The sequence below is a fragment of the Diospyros lotus genome, chromosome 4, assembly GCF_014633365.1.
Source record: "Diospyros lotus cultivar Yz01 chromosome 4, ASM1463336v1, whole genome shotgun sequence".
In the NCBI taxonomy this organism is placed as follows: domain Eukaryota; kingdom Viridiplantae; phylum Streptophyta; class Magnoliopsida; order Ericales; family Ebenaceae; genus Diospyros; species Diospyros lotus.
In genome coordinates, this window is record NC_068341.1 from 4,796,015 (window position 1) to 4,815,068 (window position 19,054).

General features: G+C 37.6%; 2 protein-coding genes across 6 annotated transcripts; one reads left to right on the forward strand and one right to left on the reverse strand.

The window, feature by feature from the left end:
• Positions 1-158: 158 nt before the first annotated feature.
• Positions 159-3,085, forward strand: LOC127799466 (pentatricopeptide repeat-containing protein At5g19020, mitochondrial). The gene has a single exon (XM_052333513.1). It carries the CDS (start codon positions 290-292, stop codon positions 2,393-2,395), a length of 2,106 nt encoding a protein of 701 aa, XP_052189473.1. The 5' UTR covers positions 159-289; the 3' UTR covers positions 2,396-3,085.
• On the reverse strand, positions 2,828-13,666 carry LOC127799465 (mediator of RNA polymerase II transcription subunit 33A). 5 transcript variants are annotated; one of them, XM_052333508.1, is made up of 12 exons: positions 13,274-13,666; positions 12,310-12,420; positions 10,856-11,203; positions 9,773-10,092; positions 9,549-9,640; positions 8,257-8,617; positions 7,604-7,814; positions 6,850-6,964; positions 6,603-6,764; positions 5,263-5,920; positions 4,207-4,413; positions 2,828-4,082 (listed from the first exon to the last, which is right to left on the reverse strand). In XM_052333508.1, the coding sequence occupies exons 1-12, from the start codon at positions 13,552-13,554 to the stop codon at positions 2,965-2,967; spliced, it is 3,984 nt and encodes a 1,327-aa protein (XP_052189468.1). In that variant the 5' UTR covers positions 13,555-13,666; the 3' UTR covers positions 2,828-2,964. The 5 variants fall into 5 exon arrangements, with proteins under 5 accessions (XP_052189468.1, XP_052189470.1, XP_052189469.1 ...); XM_052333510.1 differs by having other exon boundaries at positions 12,702-13,407; XM_052333509.1 differs by having other exon boundaries at positions 12,671-13,407.
• Positions 13,667-19,054: the final 5,388 nt, after the last annotated feature.

The window sequence follows — 19,054 nt, forward strand, 5'->3', positions numbered from 1 at the left end:
TTTTATCTTCCAATCTAATTTACTGTTATTTTTTCCTTAGCTATTAGAAAAACAACAATTTAACTTAAAATCTTACTTACCTGCTCCAAATGCACTAATACATATTTTTGACTCTTGAATTTCAACTGTAACTCAACTCCACAACACATTTAAGTAAAATTTTCAACAAAGACTAACAAAATATCAAAAATAAACAGAACATATTTACAGGACTAAAGTGACAGCAATTCTGTCACAGCTTCCTTCAGTTTCTTTCCCGTCAAAGGAATTGTTCTCATGATCTCGTCTCATGAACATTGCTCCCAGATCCAATTCCAAGCCACTCCTTCACCTCTCACCCCGTCTGAAATGGGTCTCCACTGCAACATCCAAGCCTTCGCCACAGCTTCCTCAACACCCAGAGGACCTCCTCCGGGCCTTCTTCAATGGTCCCAAGCCTCACATACCGCGCGATTACGAGTTCTCGATCGTATCTGCACTGAAGGCTTGTTCGGCCCTTTTGGCTATCTCCCAAGGCCAACAAATTCACGGCCTTGTCCTCAAATCAGGCCTTGATTCCAATTTGTTTGTGCATAACAGTTTGATCAACGTGTACGCGAAATGCGGGTTCATGAGCAATGCCCACCTGGTGTTCGATGATTGTCGTTTTGATAGGTTGGATTCTGTTTCCTGTAACATTATGATTGCTGGGTATGTCAAGGTTGGCCGGTTGGATTATGCCCGCCATCTGTTTCATGTAATGCCTCATAGAGGGTGTGGTTCTTATACGACTATGATAATTGGTTTGGCCCAAAATGGCTGTTGGAATGAAGGGGTTAGTCTTTTTCAGGATATGAGGTTTGAGGGCGTCTCGCCCAATGAGGTGACCATGTCCAGCGTGATCTCGGCGTACTCACATTCAGGTGGGATTTGGAATTGTCGAGCTCTTCATTCCTTGGTGAAGAAAATCGGCCTCGAAGTGTTCGTTTTAGTTACAACTAACTTGGTCCACATGTATTGTGTTTGTTCGAGTTTGTGGGATGCAAGAACTTTGTTTGATGAGATGACAGAACCAAATATGGTTACATGGAATGTGATGCTGAATGGATATTCGAAGGCTGGATGTGTTGATTTGGCTAGAGATTTGTTTGAGAGAATCCCAGTTAAGGATGTGGTTTCTTGGGGTACAATTATTGATAGCTATTTGCAGACCGGAAGGTTAACTGAAGCTTTTACTATGTATCATGAAATGGTAGGTAGTGCTTTGGCGCCCAATGAAGTTATGGCTGTGAATCTAATTTCATCTTGTGGACAGTCAATGGCACTACACGAGGGCCAGCAGTTTCACAGTTTGAGTGTAAAAATGGGCTTTGACTGCTATGACTTTATGCAGGCAACGATTATCAATTTTTATGCATGTTGCCGTGAAGTCAACCATGCTCAGTTGCAATTCGAATTGGGCTGCAAGGACCATGTTCCATCCTGGAATGCGCTAATTGCTGGACTTGTAAAAAATGGAATGGTCGACCTGGCAAGACGGTATTTTGATGAGATGCCGGAAAGGGATGTTTGCTCATGGAGTTCTATGATTTCTGGTTACTCGCAGAGTGAGCAGGCTAATGTGGCTTTAGAACTCTTTCATGAAATGGTAGCTTGTGGTGTTAAACCCAATGAAATTACTATGGTGAGTGTTCTCTCTGCAATTGCTTCTTTGGGCATACTGAAAGAGGGACGATGGGCCCATGCATATATATGCAACAACTCAATCCCTCTTAATGACAATCTCAGTGCAGCAATTATAGATATGTATGCCAAGTGTGGTAGCGTTAAGACAGCCTTGGAAATGTTTTATGAAATCCGTAACCAGACTTCAACTGTTTCACCATGGAATGCGATTATCTGCGGGCTGGCCATGCACGGACATGCAGAGTTGTCTCTCCAAATATTTTCTGACTTGCAGAAACGTAAAATTAAACTCAGTGAAATCACATTCATCGGGGTCTTATCTGCCTGCTGCCACACCGGATTGGTGGAAGAAGGGGAGCAACATTTTAAGAGCATGAAGAGATTGTACAATATTGAACCAAACATCAAGCATTATGGCTGTATGGTTGATCTTTTAGGCAGAGCTGGGAGATTAAGGGATGCTGAGGAACTAATTAGCAGCATGCCAATGAAGGCTGATGTTGTGATATGGGGCACGCTCTTGGCAGCATCTAGAACACACGGTGATGTGGAAGTCGGAGAACGAGCTGCAGAGGGTTTGGCAAGGGTGCAACCATCCCATGGAGGCAGTAGAGTTCTTCTGTCAAATATTTATGCGGATGCAGGGAGGTGGGAGGATGCATTCTTAGTGAGGCAAGCGATCAAAAGCCAAGGAATGACGAGGTCACCAGGACACAGTGGTGTCGTATGATTTGTGGTTTATTGTCCAATTTTCGCCTTAACTTTCTCTTAAGAGCTTCTGCTTAGTTATTCAGAATATATGCGAAACTCCACTCCAGTTAAATTTTCTTTCAATGTTTAGCGAAGGAAGTTTGGCACCTGCTTGGGAGGCTGAATTTACCTAGTCCTGTAGACACTGTTATTCAACTGCACAGAACGAATATTTGTTCTTGAAGATTCAGACTGTTGGCTGCTATCAGGCGAGTATTTTTCATTTTAATGCATTTCAACCGATATTTTTCCTTCCTGTTACGCCTCAAATGTGCTGCAAATTGAATTTACTCAAAAGTCAAAACAAGAGTTTGTGCAGCCTGCTGCCCCATTCACGACTTGAAACAAAAACAAAAACAAAAAAATGAAAAAACTGCTGGGACACCTGTACAGAATTTGCCTCGTCTGGAGCTTTCATTTTGAATGAAAATTCTACCTTTCATTCATCTACATCAAAAGCTAATATACAGCTCTATATCCTACAAGTTAGAAGCAAAAGCCTACAAAATTTTGGACAATAAAACAGCCAAAAAGGTAAGGAACTATTAACTATATCTCAGTTTCAATGATCAGTCCAGCTGCTACACCCATTGTACCGACCCCACCAACCCCCAGCAAAGCAATTGCTAGCTCCTCCTCGTCCCATTGCCTCAGCCCATTACTCAGCCTCTTTAGCACTTGGACGTCGACTTCCAATACCCAAGTAGGTGTGCAAGCTACCATTAGGCTTAGAAAACCGGACAGATAGGCGCGCCAAGTGGCCCAGCTACAGCCGAGTGAAATCTTCCCGTCAAGTGCACTAGCAAGAAATTCCATATGGAACCCAAGGATTATTGGGCGCCACTTGGATGATGAAGAGGATGAGTCCACACCCCAGGCAAAAGTTCCACAGAGCACAGCGAAGTATGCTAGCGCATAGCCCTCGAGCATTGCGACGGCCCCACCTGAACCTTCTTCCTGCTCAGACCTGTGAACAGATATAAACCAAGAAGGCAGTGTTTCTTTTATCAGTGACTGAACAAGTGCCAAGCCACCGGATAACCATATCAAAGATGCCCCGAGTGAAGCAGCAAGCTTCACCCGAGTCATTGCTGTAGCAAGTGAAAGTTGTCCAGATCCCATTGAATTTTTAGCTTTCTTGGCCTTTTCCAATCTCTCCCTCGGCAGTGCACTGCGTGCTATATCTCTCACAGATCGCATCAAGATAGAAATGATCTCTTCCCTTAAGAACATTATGTCCCTGATGGATCTGTAAACTCGAAGATACAATATCCCTGGCGCAACAGGAGATATCCCGCCATAGAAATGGGAGCCAAATCCATGGCCAAGAAGTGCCCCAACACCCCCATTGCTTGATAAAGGACTCACGTTCAGGCCGAGTGTCGCAGCAAAGCAGCTCTTGATAAGCTGAACCACTGAATCGTTGTTGTGCTGGAATATGGTGCGAGAGGCAGAAAATTCAAGGAAATCCTTCCAGCGCTTCACCTTTTGGGTCCACAAGGAAGCCACGATTGGCATGCATGGCCAAGGACAACCTGCAGCAAGAGACTCCAAGGCTGGGCCGGCCAGATCAAGAAAACGCTGCGACACTTTGTCAAGCTTATAGGTTATAGTAAGGCTTACAAAGGCTGCCAAAGGCAGTGGAAGTGTGGCTGGACAGCTTCTTCCTGGGATTAAAAGAAGTTTTAGATAAAGGCAGCTTTAAGAATTATAATAATGATCATTAAGATTACAAGGGCTAATCTAACTTCCAATTTTGATAAAACTATACGTGGAGAAGTCTGGGTAAACCTGCAACAAGGCTTGGAACATCTACGCCAGTGGCAGCTAGGATTTTCTTGATCTGTTCCTCAACAGTAGACAGGTTTGCAGCAGGGCTCGGCCAATCCGTTCCATTCATAAGAACTGGTTTCCAGACGCCTCGAGTAACTTCTGCAGAGAAATAACTTACGATGGTTGCCAGAGATGCCGGGAGAAAATCAGCCAAATCTTTAAGCCCTGTGATAATACAAAAATAACATAACATAATAATAAGGTGATGGATGATTCTTTGACCCAAAGCCAAGAAGAGTGACTGACTTCTTAAAGTTGGTGCCATAAACAGTAACACACTTTGCATCTTGAATTATCAAATTAAATAAATTACCTAGTTGTGGAACTGTGTAATACACCAATGCATATGCAGATATGCTATAGAAAACAAAGACATGGGCATGGTTTAGACATTAGCATCTATATGACAGTGGTTGCACACATTTCTATATGACATCATTTAGTCACATTGACATCTCAGTTTTCAGAAAATTGGGTACAAACACAGCTAGCACACATCTGTTAGCAAACATGAACAATATAAAACATATATGAAATAAAAACCTATTTGTCCTTTTAAGTTGTAAGATTTATATGCTATCATATGAGAATATTAAGGAATCGTCTTCACGTTTACTTTATTGAGAAAATGTATGAAAGAATTTCATGTTATCCGTTCCCAAAAGATTAAAGCTTTGAGCTTCATTATTCTTCTAATCGGAAGCTGTAAGTCCACATTATCCTGATTTCTGTGATTGACTCTTTTAAGTTATTTTCTTCAAACTCGTGCAAAGAATCATAAATGCATCCCTGTTTCTAATTCCATAAATATTAATCAAGTAATAGGGCACAATTGGATTTGTCCTATAAAGAAACATCTTCACAGGAGTAAATGTGTTTCTCAGGGCAAGCTTGTAGGCTTTAGAAGGCAGGTCTGAGAAACGAGATCTACTTCTCAGCATCCATATGTCTCAGTGTGTAAATACAAAAAAAGATCATTCCCAACAAAAAATCAGCCAGCAAATGAAGGATAACCTGTACATAGTTCACGAGGAGACAGTCTTCCATGGGCGCATGATGTTAGAGCAGCATCAACCACGAAAGGAACAGCTTCAAGGACATCCCACGCTGGTAATTTAGGCCTCACAGACGCATCTTCAATGCCAGGCCCAGATGAGCTACTACTTCCTGATGTTATAGAATTCAGAGACGGGCTGGCTCTGTTAATCTTTCTGAACATCATGCTAAGAAGCCCATCAACAATCTGATGAACAGTTCCATGAACAAGACCAGAGAGCGGGGAAGCTATACAAGCTTGATGTTGTCGATACCATACTCTTAGCTTTGGAAATGAGTCCACAAATATAGGCTTTGGAGAGGATGAACTTGCAACAGCTGAGAGTCTCCTCCTATATTGATTGCTGTGGATGTTTCCAGAAGAAACTAGGTGGGAATTTCTTACCAGTAGAAGGTATTCGGGAGTTAGTAAGGAACCTACTGGGGGTACATCACCCACTGCATACTCAAGAGGCGGATGGTTAAACTGCCATAGCTTTAGAAGAAGTGCAAATGCATTCGAAAACACAGCATGAGCAGAAATCTCTTCTCCTGCTGGAAGAGTCCATGAGACATTAGGCACACATGAGCCAAATACCTCACAGATTGCCATCAATGAAGCTGCAAGTTGTGGAACCTGATGAAACAAGGTAAAAAAGCGAATGCCAGTCAATAGTTGGCATAGTCTCACTGAAATCCCTATCTGCCAGGAAAAAGCACCACATGTTTCAGAGACATTGTTGGTTTGGGCTACCAACAAAACAAACAGTAAATTGCTCAGCCCACTCTAGCATTGCCATTGACCAGATCTTAATCCCAAAGACCAACTATCCCCCTATTTCATAACTCAATAGTGAGATATTTAAGAAGAAAACTTATTTTCAATGGTTTACACTTATTTAACATTTGTTGAAACTTTTTTTTTTTTTTTGGTTCAAGAGTCCTTCTCCATTTCAGTTTTCACACATTAAGCTTGCAGTACTATTGTGTCTATCAGAAAATTTCTTATAATTGCTCCGTTAGGGCCACCTTTTGGCCCATTGACACCTTTATTTCTGGATTTTCCTGAAATGTTTTAATTTAGAAAGTCAAATCATATATGACAATTGTCGCAACCATTGATCTAATTGCACATGGTGCATCATCAAGGCATCTAAAAGATGCATTTAAGTTGAGTGACTAATATTGACACAGAACTAAAAAGAATAATAACCATGCAGGAAATTCCAATGCTTAATGCAAGAAAACTATTCACATCTTCAGAAGATACAATCTCATCTTAATTCTTAGATATGTGGCTTAGTGAAAGATTGGCATACCAAGCCATGTAGTGAGAATATCTGAACACAGTCAACCGGTGCTATACCAACGAGGAGGATATTGAGCATTGGAGCATAGCCTATCAAATGGCTCTCATTCCCAGAATAATCAGCAGGAACTGGTGGAGAGAGTAATCTAGTTATAAAATGGACAGCGTGATCCTGAAAACATTATGCCCCAAAAAAATTAGAAAAATTTAACAACCTAGTAAAATATGTTAAAGGTTATTAACTTTGATCTTCTTACCTGTATCCTCCAACCCCGTACCAGAGAGGCCCCACAGAGAATAGTGGCAGCAGCAATCTTGTCATCATCTGATCCTTTGACCGCAATCTCAAATACTTTTTCGAGCTCTGCTAAGCTTCCATCAAACCCAGGAGCTTAAATTCAGTTGCTTTAGCCTTGGCTAAATCAATAAAAAAGAGCATCTGATATACCTGGCTTCAGGAAAGAAAAAGGTGTAACTGAAGACCAGGTCACAGTAAAATACAGAGGGGAATCTAACATTATTGCTATAGCATCACCTTCATATTTTTGAAAAGTGGAGTTGCCACAGCGTATAGAATGGTTCTGACTTTAATAACTGAAGGAAATATCCTCCAAATTTTGTATGATACATTATAGCTTAATAATAGGTCTTGATGATTGGAATACCCAACCTCCAGTTTGACTATAAAGTAACATGTAATCTCGAAAAATGGAACTACTATTCCATTTAATAGTGCAACCAATCCCAATATTTTATATTTTTCCCTTTCAAGAAAATTTGTCCAATAAAACCACCACATGGAACCATTCCTGGAACTATCATGCTTCGAGAAACTACCAGGTTCCACAGTAATACAAAGGTTCCTAATTCAAGCCTTTTACTATTGAAGCAACTCTAGATTGAAACAACTAGAGATCAGCATGGCATAGAAGGTTTGTTAAACAAATTACAAGAATTATATACATGTTAAATAGTGACCTGAAAATTTTAACCAGAAGAGTGCACATATACCTTGAAGCAGGAACTGAGACTAAGGCATTTATCAGAGTTGAAGTAAGTGGGGTTCCCTTCATGAAGGATGACCAACTGGACACTTGAACAGGTAAAGTCTGAGGGATTTGATTGATGAGCCCATTCACATAGCCAGGCCAGAAATATGCTGACGTGTCTAGCAGGTTTCTGGCTATACAACTCTCTACTATCAAATGATGCATGTTCCCAGCTGCAAAAAAGAAGGGATATAAGCTTCATCAAATTAGACATGCTCAAAGACAAAATCACAAAGATGACTTCCACTTTTCTTTTTTTTTTTATTTTGGGTTGCAGAGAGATGGCGTTTAGTTCAGTGGAATCAGTTGCTCCCTAAATTATGTGTATAAACAAGTATTGCTGTAGAAAACTCTATGAACTAAGTAGCGACACCATAAGTAATGGAAGATCAATTCAAAGAATTATACTGAAATTCACATACAGACTAATTGATGTTTGATAGTCAAGAACAATATCGTGAACTACAAAGAGTGAGAAGACAAGGCCAATCAAAATGACCTTTCTTCAGTGACATACACCTAAACAGCATGAATTAGATGTTATACGATCTTGATGTTACACCAACTGAAAGTTCATGAAAATCTGTGTTTCAGGCAAAAGAAGATGCTACTTACAACAGTTCATGGGCATGTCTTTCATGCTAATGCAGTCAAAATATGCACTGCTAATATTGATTCCTGAAACAAACATCATTGCTTTCAGAGCAGCCTGGTTGGCAGCAGAAATAACTGCTGGAGGTGGAGTCAGCAAGCTCTTATAGTTGCCCAGACTCTGTAAGCTGGATATCAAATCCACACGACGCTTTCCAAGAACCTGCCTTCCTTCACACTGACTGTTGTCTATGTTTTCGATGGCATCAGTTTGCATACTCTCCTCTTCCTCAATTAGATCAGCAACCACAAGAGTTGTGATTGTCAACAGCATGCACAAGCGAGTATCTAGCCGAGGTACAGGGCCCTCAATTGGATCTCTCTCCTAAATATTAATCAAACAATAAAATGTTAAAAACAATATATTCTTAATACAAACAATAACAATCACAACCTTTAATCCCTCAAGGTATGGTCGACAACATGATTCTAGCTTTTCACCCATCTCTATCCATTGCCATATCCTCTATAAGGCCATCATGTCATAACAAATTCAAAGATAGAAAAATACACACACGCACACATTACCCCCCCCAGAAACCTAGAAATAATATCCAACATACCATGCAGCTATCCTGTCCCTCTAATTTATGAAAATATTAAGAAATAGAATATTATGTTCTTTCAGGGTGAGCCTTGGTAACATAAGTAAGATTGCTCTTTTATGATTCGAAGGTCAAGAATTTGAGCTGTGGAAACAGTCTCTTTGCAAAGCAAGAGTAAGGTTCATACAAAAATGACCCTCCTTGACCCTAGAGTAATAGCCTGTCAAATAGGCAGAGCAAAAGGAAAAATGAACCGAAGAATGAAATTTTGCACCTAAAAGAATCTAGTTGTGGCAGTTAAGGTTACAGCTTTCCATATAATCATGCCATTTTCCTTTTTTGTCTCTTTTAAAGAACCAAGAGAGCAAGAATTTGCCTTTTCCAAAATTTTGTCATGCAATACATAATCTTAAAACCATTATTTTGAAAATCTATATTAAAAATTCAATTAAGAATCTCTTAGATGATACTATCCAAGAAGAAAGGGAATAATTATATCATTAAAGGAAAAACAAAATATTCTGAGACCATTAATCTTAGGTTATATGTTCAAAATGAAGAACAGTCCCAGCCAGAACAAACTACGCTTGAATCGTCCAATGAATACCAAATATAAAGGTTTCACAACCCAGCATCCACTGTGCCTCCAAAAGGAAAAACAAGATAGTAGTCACAAAGAAAATATCAGTTTAACAGAGCCAAGGGCCTAACCCTCTGAACGAAACGAAGAGCTGCCATCCAAAGACCTAAAAAGCTTTCATGCCAAGTGGTTCCATTAAATGATTTAAGAGCCTTGAGCAGACCTGTAAGTAAAAGCATGAATCTTCATTTCCCAGCCATGGTTTGAGAGAAAATTACCATTTTTAACTTGAATATTAACAAAACATTTCATCCTTAGAGTGCTATCTTGAGAACAAGGATAAAATTATCTTTACCAGTTATTATTTCAACTGCACTTGTCGCATTAACCTGTGAACCATCCATTGCATCTTCTAGCGCCAGATCAAGAGGAAGCCAAAGTGCAGAACGACTAACTCCATGACAAAGACCAGAAGAAGAAACTAGGGATCCAGATGCCATAATCTCGTGGAAATCTTGGGCAAAACTTGCTTTGCATTCCCGAGACAGAATTTTGCGAGTATCTGATGTCAGCTGCAGAAGAGCATCTGCAGTTATAATTTTTGAATTCTTTAATGCTGATGAATTTTCTATAAGCAGCTGCATTCGCTGGACAAAATCTACCCATTGTGCGGACCTGTTGGAGTGGCAACCAAGGTATTAAAGCTCAGTACTCAAAGGGAATGAGAAGGAAACAAGTTGAGTTTGGCGCAACACAGACTGCTAATAATATGAGCAGAATCATGAAAGTGAAGGGAAAGGAACAGCAATACCAATGTAGTCAGTATCATTCCACAAGAGTAACAATGATTCTTTGAGCATGAGTTAGTTTGATATGGTATTCCTTTTTCCAATTGTTGCGTAGAAGTCCAAGCAGGATTCATTTTGAGGTTGGAAATAAGATTGTTGCTCTAATGCAATACTAATATAAGGTAGAATACCAAATATGGTTGCACTTGATTTCTAATTATCAATAAATAAATAAATAAGTCAAATGATTCATATTGCGGAGGTGCATTCTGCCAAATTCCTATTTTGCAGATGAAATTAAGTACTCTACACATACATATAAAAAACTGGCTAAATTGTCCCACCGGGACTTCTTTCCCCAAATCCAAATGTGGGATCATTGCTTCTCTGTGATATATGATCCGTGCAGGGAAGAGATGGATCTCAAGAAATAGAAAATCCCATTAAGTCCACAATGGTAAAATTGCCAACAAAAGTTCAGCTGAGATCGTATTCATGACTGAAGAAATTGAGTCCAAACCAAACAAAGACCATGTTCAGTAACAATGTTGTAGATCAATGTTATTCTTTCCCTGTGCTTCAATTAGATGCAGTCAGAAGGAAAATGTGTTAAGCCCAAAAGGAAATTGAAAAAGGAATGAAGTTCTGACATGTTTTGGCGTGCCAAGTAAAGAATCCTGGAAGTTACTTTATTTTGCAGAAATTGCCCGATCAACTCTATGGCTGTCAAAGTATTTATGTTCTGCAATCTTTCTTGATATTGAATCCTCTTCTCATCATAATTCTCGTCACTGTCTACTTCCATATCTTGAGATTTTGTTATCCATTTTGATTTCTTTTCTGGAGCCAGCTCCAGCAACCCTTCATCATCTAATGATGCATCAAGCAGCTGCCAGACAGTTGAAAAGATATATTCAACCACAACAATGCCAGGTTCACTTCCTAGCAGACCAAAAATCTGGGAGAAGTGAAGAACATTGTCTATCAGATTCATGATCCTGCATGAACAAGTTAGAAAGAAGCAATTAGGGAAGAAGATGATGCCAGGTTATATGACAATTTTTTATGCACTCATCAATGAAGGGGCACAGAAAATATAGAGTTGCCTCCAAAGTTTATGCATGCATCCCCAGGCCTTTATTCTCAATCAGATCAAATATGCAAGGATTATCCACCGTACCATTGATTTTAAAATAAAGCCATGTGTTACTAACTACACTGAGTATTTTGAAAGTGGCATACATGATATGATATGCCGTGTCATCTGGGTGCAACTTTGAAACATATAAGTAAAGGATTGTATCGAGCATTTTGACTTGTTTCCAAGTCTTAACTTTGCTATGAGACAACTTCTTAATAACTAGAAGAATGAAGTAATATCCATGCGATATTATGCGCGAGTTGTTCAGAGATAATTGCTTCAGAGGAGCTGAACTAGGCCAATTTGAGTTACACCAGGATGCTAAGGGATTCACAATTGCAATTTTCACTACATAACATTACATAAGCTACTCACCACAACCATTCTACCACAGCCTTTATTACCACTGGCGGCTACTACCCACGATACTGCTTGTAGTTGTATTAAATGAAGTTGTTGGAAGTTGCCTATCTATTCGCTAAAATATCAGATTGCAAGGAAAGAAAAATAAGAGTGTTCTGATTTCAGATTAAAATTATGCATATTATCTTGCTGGAATTGAGTGATTCCTCTATCCCAAATCAAGTGTTGGACATAGTTATGGTAAATGGTTCCATGATTAACAGTGTTGAGTAATTCCCAGATTTTCCCTCATCCTCTACCTAATTCCACTTGGTTTTGGTTAAGGAAACCCCTCCATTATTAGTCTAACTCTCACCTTCTCAAAAGATTGGCACTAGGCATGCACCACCTTGATTTTATTTCCTTTTATACCAATCAATTGAAGAAGACCCGCAGTCAAAATGAGCTTTCCAAATCACTATGACTGACTTGCAGCAAATAAATGGAAAAACGGTTAGGTAAAACTATAGAAGCTTAAGTATATTGACAACAAAAAGTATCCAGCCTGTGATTGAGGTTATTTTCCACATATGGTACAAAAAACAAAGGCGAAGAACTCACTTCGGGTAATTTGGCACATCTGTTTGAGATTTTAGTGTCAAAGCATGTCTTCTAAGGAGTTCCATGTAAATCCTATACGCTGCGGGCCTGGATTTTCGACTAGGAATAACCCTGTAAGAAAGGAAGGGCAAAATATCATAAAACACTCGAGAAAAAGATGCGAAAACACCAAACAGAACTTCGATTTTCTTCAAGTGGGTTAAGTCAACTGTTCGCTTACAAAGATGCCACCTTGCAATATCAAAGCAAGAAGATGACACCCACTTCAACGTTAAAAGATGTTAAACATTTGAAATGCATTAAGTGCTTAACAAGTACAGGTTATTAAATTTTGGAAAGAAACCAAATGAATACATCCCACATTTAAAGAAGAAAGCCAAAAGAGGATTCACCGGCCACCAATTCAGTTTCAATCACCACTCAGCTCAGCAGCACCATAACCCCAAATAATCAAATAAACATAAATCAATATGTGATATTGGTGAAGCTAAAAATATAAACAAACCTAAAAAATATAAAGGGTGGGTGCCACGAAATCAAATGAGTAGGTGGTAGAATGAAAGATGAACCAAGAAATAAAGTACAGGGACATACCATTGATAGACCAAGACATAAAACAAGAACAGTTCAACCACAAACATGAAAGTACTTTGAATCATCTTTGGAAAAGAAAGAACCAACTAAAACAAGAAGGCCATCAAGAACATGCACGTTAATGAATATATAACATCATTAACATACATAGCATCCATTTCCATCCCCCTCCATCCACCAAGCAATAGCCTTTACTCTTTACTCTTTATCAAACAGAGCAAGAATCAAATACTTGGCTCCCAAAGAATGCGGGAGCCAACTATATCAGTGGTGGGTAATTACTGAAGCAAATCCACACACTGCAAATGAAAACAGAGACCAAAGCGGACCCAGACGAATTGAAAAACTGAAAAGGAAAGAAGAGAGAAACCTGGTGGAAAGGAGAGCGAGGACGAGCAGAGGCGGGACAACCTTGAAGGCCATGGCTTTGTCAAGAAACTTCCATGCGACGGGGATGTTGTTGGCCCAGCAAATGTTGGAGACAAGAAGGTCGGCCAGCTCGGGAGAAGGGAGAGACACGCCGGCAGAGTTCAAATGGGAAGAGAGCTGAATTGCCCAGGCCAAAGGGTCGCTACCCTTCTCTTGCGCCACCTGGGTTTGTTCCAGGACGCTGTCCCAGAGACTACTGTTACTGGACACAACCACAGCCATTAATGGAACATCTAGAGAGAGAGAGATTTGTTTGGGAAGAGAGAAACTGAAAACTGAAAATTGATAGAGTGAATTGAGAGAGAGAGAGAGAGAGAGAGAGAGAGAGTGCGAAGGTTGAGGTTGGTGCAGCCACCCAACTGGGCCTCACTGCTTGATGACCTCTGCTGAAATGTGAAATTTTTGGAAGTCAAAGCCGGGGTGGAGGTGGTGGTGGGTGGTTAACAAAAAATAAATAAATAAATGGAGCCCAGGGGCATTTTTGGAATTTCATTCTTGACGACGTAATCAACCAAAAAAAAATTTTATTAAAATTAGATGGATTCGGTTGATCCGATCCCAAATTCATCTTCATTTGAATTTTCTCCACCAAAAAAGACAATCTCAGTTATTTTCTTAATTCATAAAATCAAATAAAATCCAAAGTTACTAAATACTCCCTAATTCTTAAATATTTCTTTTCTTTAAAACAACATAAATATGAATTCATCCCTAATTCTAAAAAGTTTGAATTTATTTTTTATATCTTATATATGAATTTTTTAACCAACACTTCAAGGAGTTCCATAATAATTGAATTAATTTTAATAATTATACGTGACAGTTAAATTTAAAATTAAATTTTATTTATTTTTCAAATTATTCCTTGTCTTAACCCATTTTTTTTTAAATCTTTCTAGTTATTTTATTAATAAATCATCGATCTTTAAATATAATAATCACAAAACAAGACTTGCGTTCATACAATAAATTTAATCTCTAATCATATGTTTAGAGATTAACCATTGGGATAATTTCTTGTGTTTTTTAAAAAATAAAAATAAAACAAAACATTATTGCCCGGTCAATGGGAACATTATCATTTAGGATTGGTGAAAATTTTTATGTTCCTTATAATAGATATATGTATCACGAGTTGACTCAAATTCCATGATTTTGACCCGTCAACGCTGGTGGCCAACATTTAAACATTAAATTAAGTTACGTGTTATGGTAAAGGGTATACTACTAGAAAGTTTATTTTACGTGACCATGATCATATATTAACCATATAATAATAATGTACAACTTATGATAAATATATATATTTATATATATATCGAGCATGGCGTCTGAGGGTAATGTTGTAATTTGAAACCAACAATGTGATCCAAGACATCTCCAGTAGTGCATTTAACTTGAAATGATCGCCACTCCGACCCCCATCAATGGTGAGGACCAATCATCAGCCTCCAGTGTTGGGTTGATGATTACAGACATTGTTGTTTTCCCTGTTTTGGCCTTCTGATGTTCGGCCACGTTGGCATGAATGATTGGAAAGGTTCAATTGGGGGGAGGGGTAGAATTGGGATTCAAGCAAAGACCAAGGGCAGGTCCTTGCGTGTGCTTGCCAAATTACTGTTTTGCCAGTGCTGACAATGCACTCCTTCTATGATGGATAAATTCATGTGAGGGTAAAATTGTCATTTGACAATGGAAGAAACCCACCAAATGGCATGGCCCACAAATCAATCCCTGTAAGTAGGACCTTACATCACTTGAAAATTATAAGGATGATGATTAAATATATATACACATTATCAAGAGAAATGGATCTATCTTCCCATTAAAAATAAGTACATAGAATATTTCAATGAATCCCTGTGCATTAAGACAATATTTGTTAATTAAAATATAAAAATAATAATAACAACATATCCAGTCTTTATCTCATTACGTGGCGTCGGCTATATGAATTTTAAACTTTAATGTATTTCTATTTTTCTTATTTGATATTTTTTAAATATATTTATCTCTTTTTTCTCCAAATAAGTATATTTTTAACCTTACATATAACAAAAAATAATGTATATATCTTCTCGTATATTTCAAAAAAAATAATAAATAATTTGATAAAAAACTTAAAATATTTACTAATCTTATCTTGACTATTTCATATTTTGGTTCAAAAAGTATTATAACTTTATTTTATTCATTTTAACAAACGCTACCTAAACAAGATTGGGTTAAAAAAATAAAATATAAAATACATTTCAAACAAACACGTTTTCTATTGGATTTGTTAAATTTATTTGAAAATACACTGAAAAAAATTACGTAACTTCTTACTTGAGATTATTCAAATAAATTTATCTTTCATCACTCCAGATAAATTTATATTAGACCTTACATAAAAAAAATAATTCATATACCCTCCAATATATTTCAAAAAATTTAACAAACAGTCTAATAAAAATTTTGAAATATTTTTTAGACTTATTTTGATTATTTCATATTTTGATTTGAAAAATATTCTAATTTTATTTTGATACAATTTTATTTTATTTGTTTTAACAAATATTATCTAAATAAGTAAAAAGAAATATTTATCAAGTATGGACACTTTTCTCGTAATCCTAACACAATAACATGTATATATATCTATTTGTGTGTGTATATTTTACATAGATGAGAATTTACAACCACTGTGTTCCAAAACTATTGTGAATGTTAGGGCATGGACAAGTGTCTTCCCCCAACAAATGATCACTATCAAGTTTGATAGCTAAGAGATGAAATGTCATAAACAGTTAAAGAGTCAATATCACACCAAACCCTTTTCTTTTCTTTTCTTTTCTTTTCTTTTCTTTTGTTTATTTTTGTTATAATTTTATTTTATAAGATGGATAGAGCACTAGAAAAAAGTAGTGGTTAGAGGTAGGTAGAGATGATGACAGGGGGGGACTGTTCAGCCTATGAGAGTTGGTCACATTGAGCCTATTGCTTTAGGCATGGCAACATTGGCAAGGCAACTCTCTATCTCTCTTTCTATATCTATATATATATATATAATTATATATGCATATTTATCCGATTTTCCAAATAGGGCAACTGAGCAAGTATGGCCATGTCAATGTGGTACCTTTATTCTCATGCCCATATCACTGCCTCATTTTCCAACGAGGCAAGTCTGGTTGTAGGGCACCTTACCTTTATTCTCACACCCTTTAACCCGTAGTACATGATGATGATATCTTGGTAGGTAAGCACTTGTAGCCTTGAAAAGGGCACTTGGGTTTAATAATATGACAATGAAATGAAATAATGGGCCCATCAGTAACTTTGTCCCCAAATATGTATATTTAAACCTTATTATGGTTAATAGTATGGTTGGTATTTCATTTAAATTTTTAGGTAGAATATCTTGAGTCATTCCAATAATAATAATAGAGTTTAACATGATTTAAATATATTAAACGTCATATTCAATTTTCATCATTTATCAATCACTTCAATTGATAAGAGATTATTCTTTTTCAAGTGAAGAGAGAGAGAGAGAGAGATTTAATTTTTAAACTTGTTGATTGTATCTTTTGGGATTATTTAAGTAAAAATGAGTTTCAAAATTATTTAAAGGAGTTATAATCTCAAATTCACAAAACGATATACTTTAACTTGTTCTGATTACTTAAATTATTTAGATGATAAAAAAAATTCTTTTCTTTAATTATCAAACATTGAAAAAGAGCAATAACTCAAAAATATTAGTGATGAAAAAGGGATGTAAAAATTATTTTAACTTATAATGTGATGTTAAAATTCACACATGGTGAGAGAGATTGGAGGGGGTATCTCATGGTGGAGATTTTGCATTTATTATGATTTTCTCTTTACTTGTCCACTTCTTCCTTTGCTAATCATTGTGAAAAGAATGGCAAGCCCAAACAACTTGCGGTGAGGATAGCAACAAGAGACATTAATGCTATGATCAAATCAATACCTTACATAGAATGGTATGGTTGACTAATTCCTTGCTTTAAATTGAAGTAACTATATACATAGTGTTTGATTTTTTAACTATTAAAAGTGTTACTAATAACTGTATATCATTATAAAAATAAATTGCAATTGATTGTAAGTATGGCACTTGTATGAAAAGAATTGTCTAGAAATTATTTGCATTGAAATTGTCAATTAAATGTGCTTGATTGATTTAATTTTCAAACTATAAATTATTGTACATTTCAATCTTTTAGTGTTTGATTTCCATTATTTTTCATAAAAATTGTCATTTTTTTCCAATTTTTATTATTTGATAACCATTATTTTTTGTAGAAATTGCACAACTTTTAACTTGAAATTTGGCGTGGCTCACATGATATGCCAAAGCCCACACGATGAAATCCTATTGTGGGAATTTTTAGTATACGACAACGGATATGCATGTTTGAGTGTATATATGTATATGAGTGGAGACTGGAGAGAGTGGAATTGCTCTAGATTTTGACTTTAGAGCAATAATGGTTGCTGGGAAGGTGAAAATGGCGATGGGTCTCCAAAGTTTGACGGTGAATCCCAAGCCAGACCCCTCCCCCAAGCCCCAATTGCCTTCACCCAACTTTGCCAAGGTTCTTCGAAAGGCTGTCGCGTTTTTCAGTTCTTTCAGGGTTTACTTCCCTCATCCTCCTATAATATCCCAAGTTGAAATAAATAAATGTCATTAATACGTGAAATATTGCATACTTTGTGACCTTAAGAGAAGTCTAGAAGACAGTTTAAAGATTTTAAACAACCGAATCAATGGAAGGGAATACCCTAGAAAGTAAATGTCTAAAAATAAAGGAATATCATTGACAAGCGTTCCAGAGATAGAATTTTTTATCCCAAAAGAAATCAAATCGGAGACTATTTTATGGTACAGCTGCGATGCAACCTAGAAAATCTAATATCAAAGTTTAAGGACTTCAAATCAAGGCCAAAATGAAATTTGGGGAATAATAGGGGTCAAAGTGCAAATTTTAGAAAAATAGCCTTGGCCATCGTCGACCAAGCCACTGGCACCGCCAGCCAACCTTCTGTTGCCATCAGAAGGGGTCGCTTCAAGGCCCAACATGGTCTCCAGGGCATGGGGAGTTGAATTGGGCAGGGTATGTGCCAAGAATGGTCGTGATTTGACATTGGTAAGGTGGGGTATGGTCGTGCGTAGCCAAAAATTTAGGAGAAAGGTGTTCATGGAAAATCACCACGATTTGAAGTGATTTAAGGTCGTATCAAGGCATTAAAGACTTGGATTTGACTAGACATGGCTCGTTTTAGCTCAAAAATCGGGTATAAATAAGGGGTTGATGACCAAAAGCTTTCATCGAAGTCGAATCGAGGGATAAGATTAAGGGGTTTTTTATCCTTACATCTTTTAGGGTTTTCTGGAAAATTTGAGAGGCTTTCGAGGTCGTTTGAGTGGGTTTCGAGCTTGGCCAGAGTTTTCAAGTGGGTTATCGGAGCCGGTCTGAAATCGTCCAAATCAAGACATCTTCGGTGGTGTTTTCAGGCCAAGGGTAGTACCATCAGGACCGACTTGCAGTGGGCTTCGAAGTGGTGCAAAAAAATTAGTGATCAGAGTATCGTTAGTGATTAGAGAATCAGAGAAGATGATCGGCGTGTGAAAAACACTCACCAGCCTTTCACGCACAGTCCACACGCAAGCACGTGAGGGCGCGTGGAGCATAGGTATTTTTGAATTTTT

Coding starts and splice junctions, on each gene's coding strand:
- LOC127799466 (XM_052333513.1), top strand. CDS start 290: ATGAACATTGCTCCCAGATCCAATTCCAAGCCACTCCTTCACCTCTCA.
- LOC127799465 (XM_052333508.1), bottom strand. CDS start 13,554: ATGGCTGTGGTTGTGTCCAGTAACAGTAGTCTCTGGGACAGCGTCCTG. Junction 11,204..12,309: donor GATGTGCCAAATTACCCGAA/GTGAGTTCTTCG, acceptor TTGTTCATGCAG/GATCATGAATCTGATAGACA. Junction 6,765..6,849: donor TACGGGGTTGGAGGATACAG/GTAAGAAGATCA, acceptor TAATGTTTTCAG/GATCACGCTGTCCATTTTAT.